This window comes from Microplitis mediator, chromosome 6, assembly GCF_029852145.1.
Source record: "Microplitis mediator isolate UGA2020A chromosome 6, iyMicMedi2.1, whole genome shotgun sequence".
NCBI classification, from domain to species: domain Eukaryota; kingdom Metazoa; phylum Arthropoda; class Insecta; order Hymenoptera; family Braconidae; genus Microplitis; species Microplitis mediator.
Window position 1 is genome coordinate 1,955,144 of NC_079974.1, and position 7,932 is coordinate 1,963,075.

Sequence of the window (7,932 nt, forward strand, 5' to 3'; positions counted from 1 at the left end):
TAGTAAATAGAATTTTCATAGGGTTATAACAGTTGAACGTTTTCGGACATGCGAAAAGAGGGTCCGGTCAAAATCGTCTGTTATTAACTTTTTGACGCTATTATAGTTTTAATTACCACTTAGATTTATAGAAATGTAAAACGTTTTAATAGTGTACTAAAACTTGGTATTCTCAAGTTAGTTCTGGATAGCTATAAAATGTAATTTATTGACAAAAGCTACTCCCATGTGATATTAAACGGTAGTAAAAAAGTCATTACAAGGTTTATTGTTATGGCTTTCAGATAAGTGTAGACAAATTTTTCGGAGTACACTTAATGTTCCAATTAGCGTAATTATAGAGCATGCGTATTCCACAACTAAGGCCAAATGGTATAAAAGGCTAAAAAATGTAGCGGGAAAGTTAGTTAAGTAAACACTTATCTCAAGGGTTGATCGTAAGGCTCATACCCGTTGTCGGTTTGATTTCGGGACTACCAGTGCACGTTCAGTGATAGTAAATAAGTGGGTTACCTATTGGGAATTACTAACTGCCTATCGGCTAGATCGGTTAAAGTGATTTAGTTCTTCGACGTATAACATAACGGGTAGAACGATGACTACACAAGCGGACAGTATGAGTGCAATAGACTTCCTGATTTTTATGGAACATCCGGGGTCACTCAGCAGCATCATCGACGAATATCATACCATAGTATCTCGACAAGAAGTGAAAGCACTCAGTTCCTCCAACCATACCATGAACGAGGAGCAAGAAAGCAGCTGCATGCGGATCATACGTTTCCTTCACTGCCGAGTGAAGCTCAATGGCAACCGAAAAGTCTTGAATGCTAACTATGTTGACGGACATGAACATAAGCGGAAGTATATTTACACCAGAAGCCCGTCTGAAAACAACACTGACGAATTTTTACAAATGGTGTGGGACAAGAATGTAGAAATAATTGTTGTGCCATCTAGATCAGAGAATAAAGTTAATTTTCACCAATATTGGAGTTCAAACAAAGGTGCTGTAATAGAGTGTGCCAACTTTCAGATAGAGACTTTAGAAGTTACGACAAAACCTCACTACGTCTTAACCTTATTGATTCTAACTAACCAAAAAGGTCGAACACACAGGATATCACATTTTGAATATACCGCTTGGCCAGTTGATAGCTTTTGTCATGATCGTAAAGCCTTTTTGGATGTGGTTTCTAATATTAACGAGCTGTATACTTATCTAGAGAAACACAAGTCCTCAAACGACTTCGGACCCATGATTGTGCATTGCATCGATGGTAGTAATAGCGCAGGGGTATTTTGCGTAGTTGATACCTGTATTACAGAATTCAAAAAGACTGGAATGCTATCTATACCAAGTACGGTGAAAAAAATGAGACAGCAAATATACGGCAGTATGAACCGGTTAAATGACTATGTTTTTTGCTATCGTCTTCTCCATGTCTATGTTAAATATGAAATGGGTATGTATTGAAAGTATTTTGAGGGCATCTCTAGTAAAAATAAGCGAGGGCCACCTCGTTTGTCATCTACCGATGGCGCTAGCCAGTGCATCAATTCATTTTTACTGGAGATGCCTTTACCTGAGTAAAAGTACTATGTAACTTGCAAATAAATATCAACTTTGTCTATGTCTACCTCGCATGATGACCTAGAACTATTCTTAGCTCACGTAGGCTCTTTCCTAAAAATGCTTTAATAATGTACGCATTTCATAACCCGTTTTAATATTAGGTTTAAACTTTGAAATGTACTTGTTTTTAGATTGTTATTAAATTAGGAAAAACCGAAAATCTTATTAGTATGTATTTTTTTCCTAATAAATGATAACGTTTTGCACTTACCTACTCCAGATTGGTCTTGACCCCAAAATTTACGAGGGAGTAGAAGATAATTTTTATTTGGGACAAATAGGGCAAAGTCGGCAAAAATAGGCACGTCAAAAAAATTACTAACTTTAAAAAAATTTTTTTTATTTTAATTATTTAAAAAATAGTTTAAGTTGATAAAACTGTCTAGCTACACCAATTTTGGACGTCGTCAAAAAATGGCTCTTGCGATGTCCAATACATATTTAACCTACTCATTATTTTTCAATTCTTCAAAAATGTGTTAAAAAAAGTAACACGTTTTAATAACCGCGGTCAAAATATGCGCGGCATAATAACCAACGACACAATAACTGAATGACAGAATAACCGAATAAAAAAAGAAACTAAAAAAAAAACTTTTGATTTAGACTATATGGAATACCCCGAAAGTTATGGACCCTAGAAAAATGGTGGTCATAATATTTTGTAAATATGTTAACAACAATCGGATCAACTTTCGGTTCAGTAGCTAGATAGCTTTCAAACTTAATACCGTAGGCGGTGTACATTTTCTTCAGAGTCTTTTACATTTTTGTCTTTAACTGCCTTTGCCTATTATCTGCCTAAAACGACAGAGGAGAGAGAGCTTGCCTTTCAATTAAAATTTACCTGTTTATTTCCTTCTTTTTCCTAACTTCCTACCTATTTTTGTGGCTAGGGCCGTCTTACTATACTGTATTGCATATGCTTGTGTTGGGTATGCAAACACGTCTACGACAATGATAAGGAAAACTCTAGAAGACCTGGGCGAGTACAGGTGACCTTTCTGTAGCAACTTCCCGAAGCAGAGACATGGTTGAAAAAGTCCTGTACTCGCAGGGCCTCGAACCCATGTACCTTGCGTCTAAGGTCGGAAGGACTCTCCCAAGACCGGCGCATTAGACCGCTAGCTATGCCGACTAGGTCATTGAAACTTGAAATTTCAATAATGATCGAAATACCTACTGTGCAGATTGTTTGTGAAGGTAATTATATTATATTTGGTTATCCTCTGCTGAAATTAAATGCTGACTACAATGTATCGGAAAACCCAATAGACTTCAGTTGTAGGCTACATTACGATTGTCTAAACAAATCGGCCTGAATCCACGGGATGACATTGAACAACGCCCACCTTTCGCAGTCACTCACCCTTATGCCTGTTTCAGTATAAAACAATTCCAATACCTACTATCCTGCAGTGCGTGTAAGGTAGTATATGAAGCACTCCTAACGGGCGAATCCCATTCGTCGAATGACTTAGATGGAACGCCTCTTACGCCCACAACCAATGTGTCCTTATCTTCACTTTGCACACATACTTACAGCAAATACTTATTGTAATTATAAACATTACAGATTGTGTAATCTTTCTCAGTCACATATAAACGGCTTCACTCACACATCAATGTTTTACTCTTTCTGATATTATTCGCATAAGGCAAGGTCCTATCGCACGTGCAGCGAGTTGCCATTCACCGATTGCAAAAACTATTCTTCGGCCTTAGATCACTGTAAGTATACCGACAGCATCGTATGCCTATGGAAAAGCATGCTGACAAGACATCTGCTTTTTGTCGCTACGGATGCTGTACGTGACGACTTAAACTTACCTCTTGCTATTGATTTCCTATATATTAATGAATCACACATGATATCAAAGTATAAATTCTACGGGGTGTGACAAAAATGAGCGATCATGGAAGAGCTGCGATGAGAGTAGCATTATTATTGTTGGCAAAAGTTCTTGAACTCCTAGTGGTGAACAAGTGACTTAACAAATATAAAAATTGGCTAACCCCAATTATTCAGAATAGTTAATCTAATTATGAAAAATGGTTTGTTTTTTCTGTTTCTGGAAGGCCGAAGAGAGGTTATCTTCCCCTCAGTGAATGAATACCAAAGTCATTTGAATTTTACAGCACATTTATTGGCACTGATAACGATTAACCTATACTTTTTTCCCTCTGAAGCTGGTCAAATAAAAATGGATCTTATTCCCTAGTGTGTAAAAACATAATTATTTGAGGCAACTTAAGAAGAATGGAGTTATCCTTATTAATACTATGGATGGGTTTCACCATTTGGTCCGAAGGTTTCTTGACAGTTAAACGTGTCAAAATGTTTTCAAAAGCTGAACGTTTGAAACATGCAGCTGAAGTGCTAAAACTTGAGGATAAAATTTGTGAGCTAAAGTGTCGTAATCCAAAAACACCTGAAGATGAAGACAAGATAAGTGAAGAAATACAAATTGCCGAAAGACGATACCAATCTCTCAAGAATGAACTGCTGGTTATGTGCGCGAGGAAACGTTTCGTAGAATATGAGGTGGAGATGGCCCTTACGTAATTAATAAGGTAAGTTCAAACACAGTCAACTATTATGCTTCTATTAGTGACATCGCAGTGTAAAAGACCCTTATAATTTTCTATTTCAAGATGTTATAAGCAGCGCTGTAAAAAAAGAATATCAATTTCATGCGAGTAGTTTTAAAAATACGACAACAACAACTTTTGTGTGCACTAGTTTTCGAAGGGTATAGTCTTGATCATTTCGAGTGGACCGACTTTTCGAGTTGACCGACTTCCGCCATTTGGTGTTTTAAAATATCATAGCGGCCATAAAAAACTCGTAGATTAGAGATCACTAGGTGATGGATGAGGGCAAGTGTGTATAATGGCATGTCTGAAATCTTGGTGCTTATATTCCTAAGTGGAGGTAGCCCTTATGGGTTGGGGAAGAACTTGCCCCCCCCCCCACTAATCCTACGCAAGCAGTTGACCAGAGCTGAAGTCTGGTACCATGGGGGATCCATTCCAAGCCCCGCTTCGACCAGAGATGGGAGAAGTGTTTGGGTCCGAATGAGGTCGGTCTCGTGGTGGTTGTCGGTGAGGCACCCACATGCAATGCATGCCTAATGGGTAAGCTAATGTGGTCTTATGCTCATATTTCGCTTTTATAATATATGGTAGTGTTGTTTATAAAAATAGGGACCACACGCAACGCCCAAAAGGGCGAGGTATCGGCTTCCGTGGAGGAGGTGGACTTAGGTCCCGTCACATTAATTAATTATAGTCTTGATCACCCCCGAGCTCTCATTAACTGTGATTTGGCTTGAATAATAAGAGTGTGACTTGCTCGGGAAAGTGAAAAATCTATCAGGAACAAGCGGATCATTGCTTGTCGGGAACGCAAAAGAAACAAGTGGAGGAAGCCGTTTACATAGGGTATGGGAAGAACTTGCGCCCCACCACTAATCCCACGCAACCATGTTGAGCAGAGCTGGGTCTGGTACCACGAAGGGCCTGTCCCAGCTCACTGTGACCAAAGTCTCGTTGTTTTCTGAGATGGGAGTAGTGTTTGGCCCAAGAGAGATAGGACTCGTGGTGGCTGTGGTTAGATACCACGCGCAATAAGGATTTTTGATTATACCTTCGGTTTATGTCCACCTTAGTTATTTTTTAGACTAAGAGTGTCGTCTGGGTAGAAGATGGGGATGCCCGCAGCGCGTGAATACCCAAAAGGGTGAGGCAACAGCCTACGGTCAGCGGACGTAGACTTAGGTCCCGTTACATTAATTATAGTCTTGATCAAAGTAAACATTAAATTACGTACTAAACTTCGTCTTTTGTTTACTAGTCAAGGGTAATTTTTCGAAGTACTATAAGCTGATATGTTTATTAATCATACTTAGGAGCACACAACACACCACTTATTAAAAGCTTATAGCTTTTAAACATGCATTAAATAGGTGGACATGCGAAAATTTTCCAAACGGACGTTTTTTACGAGTTGACAGATAATTTTGTGATTTAATAATAGGTCATGCGTGTTACACACGCACCAAAAATATAGAAGCTTCAACGCAGTAATGAGAAGCTTATGTTTCAAAAGTACTACTTACAGCGAGTAGTAGTGACTCTTACGAATAATGTTTTTGGTTAATTTTGATGAAACAAGTGAGTTAGATGATTAGCTTCGAGTGACAGTGGATCGGTGGGTATGAGACAACCAAATGCTTCCTAGTTGCTTTGTCCTTATATTGAAATATAAGTTTTAATATTAATTTTGTTTCTTTACAGATACTGCAGCGCGTGTGATAATGCCCGTTGGAGATGAGAGAATAAAAATAATGTATTTCATCAATTACATACAAAAGCCAGACTCACTAAGCTGCATTGTTCAAGAATATCGTGCGATTGGTACCTGAGCAGAAAAACAGGGCATCCTATTCTTCTAACCAAGCCGTAAATAAGGTGCAAAACGGCAATAATCTCCTACCAATCGTACATTTACTTTGCAGCCGAGTGAATCTCCTTAGTAAGGAGAAAGTCTTGAGTGCAAGGTTTGTGGACGGATATAAACATAAGCGGAAGTACATCGTCACTACGAACTCGTGTGCAAATAACACTGACAGATATTTACAAATAGTGTGGGAACGTACTGTAATAGCTTGGAACAACTTTCAGATAGAGACTTTAGGAGTTATTACAAACCCCCACTTTGTGTTAACCTTGTTGGTTCTCAAAAAGGGCAAGCACGCAAGCTATCACATTTTCTGTATGCCGCTTGGCCAGCTTATAATTTTTCCCATAACCCAAAGGTTTTTTTAGATTTCTTTTTTAATATTGACAACCTGTACGCTGATTTAAAAAAGCATGATATCTTCAGAAATCTTGGTCCCATAATTGTGGATTGCATTGGCAATAATAGTAGTTCAGAGGTATTTTGTGTACTCGATATCTGTGTTACAGAGCTCAAAAAGACTGGAGTGCTATCTATTGCAAATGCTGTTAAGAAAGTCAGACAGCAAAAATATGGTTGTATGAATCGATTAAGTGACTATGTCTTCTGTTATCATCTAATTCATGCCTATCTCTTAATGCGATTTGATACAGTTAACATGTGTTAAAGGCACAGCCCATCGTTAATGATTTTTTTATCCCGTATCTGGTTAGAAATAATGAGTGTATGTCGACGTTCTTAAATGCTATGGGAAGGACACTTTATTTTGGAAAACGTCATCAGGTATTTTAAGATTTGAGTTATAAAGATGAACCACAGAATTAGTATCTGAAAGATCGAAGGATAAAGCCAAGTTTTCTCAAAATAATACAGAACGTCAGCGAGTAATTTATTCCAGGCGAATGTTGTCTGATAATTTTCAATTGTAGGAACATGGTGATTATTCTTGGCTCTGAACTTATACGACATACTTTATCAAATGTTACGTGGTTCTTTAAAATGAATGTATGTTGTTTTTTAGTTTTTAAAAATAACTGTGAAAAATGTAATATGTTTGCATTCCTAAGAGAAGTTATGTTATATTTTTTAGTACAGAGGTCAAAAAAGTATTGTAAATATTGTCAAACAACTGCTCATGGGCTAATCGTGTTAATAGGTGTCACTTGATTACATGCAAACACGCCGTGTACAACTATTTGTATAAAATGTATCTTTTTCAGCTTACGATAAGTACGATCTCTCTGCGATAGAAAATTGTATGACCATACCAACTTTACCGGTGACAAATCGAAAAGTAGCTACAAGTAAATGTTATTATATCTATCAATAAATGATATTAGTTCCGGTTTTGTTGGGTGATCGCATACTGTGCTACCACGTTTTACTAACTAGCTTAAGGTTACCTTAGAATGAAGTAAGACTTTGTATTTAGATTAAATAGAATAACGTATTAGTTTAGTCAGCAGATTTATCTTGTAATCTCATCTGTCAATAGTAAATAGAAAGCTATTGCCTATTTTGTATTTAATCCTTCTAATTTCATAATAAAGTTATAAATTGCGCTTCGGCTGTCAATCATTTGCAAATTGAAACCCCTGGTTCTAATTTTACCTATTTTGATCTCCTGAGAAATAAGGGCAATGCAAAATGTAGACCCTCAAAATAGCGCAAAGTCCTAAACACGAGGTAAGAATTTCGAAATGGAGGTATGCTACACATTTCAGAATAAGTTACATGTGCGTGCTAGACATTGTTCTTGACATAGTACATAAGAGAACAGTCAATGTGTGCTGTCCTCAAGCAACGGTCTGCGGACCTATATTAATGCTTGAGG

The 7,932-nt window shown here is 37.6% G+C and overlaps 1 protein-coding gene and 1 pseudogene across 1 annotated transcript; both read left to right on the forward strand.

Annotated features, from left to right (window-relative positions):
• Window positions 1–176: 176 nt before the first annotated feature.
• On the forward strand, window positions 177–1,718 carry LOC130669814 (tyrosine-protein phosphatase non-receptor type 9-like). Its single transcript, XM_057472902.1, has one exon. The coding sequence runs from the start codon at window positions 596–598 to the stop codon at window positions 1,475–1,477; it is 882 nt and encodes a 293-aa protein (XP_057328885.1). The 5' UTR covers window positions 177–595; the 3' UTR covers window positions 1,478–1,718.
• A 4,237-nt stretch (window positions 1,719–5,955) lies between these two features.
• LOC130669555 (tyrosine-protein phosphatase non-receptor type 9-like) lies at window positions 5,956–7,228 on the forward strand (annotated as a pseudogene).
• The last annotated feature ends 704 nt before the right edge of the window (window positions 7,229–7,932 follow it).

Bases quoted from the DNA above. Each gene is read 5' to 3' on its own strand.
- LOC130669814 (XM_057472902.1), top strand. From the start codon at position 596: ATGACTACACAAGCGGACAGTATGAGTGCAATAGACTTCCTGATTTTT.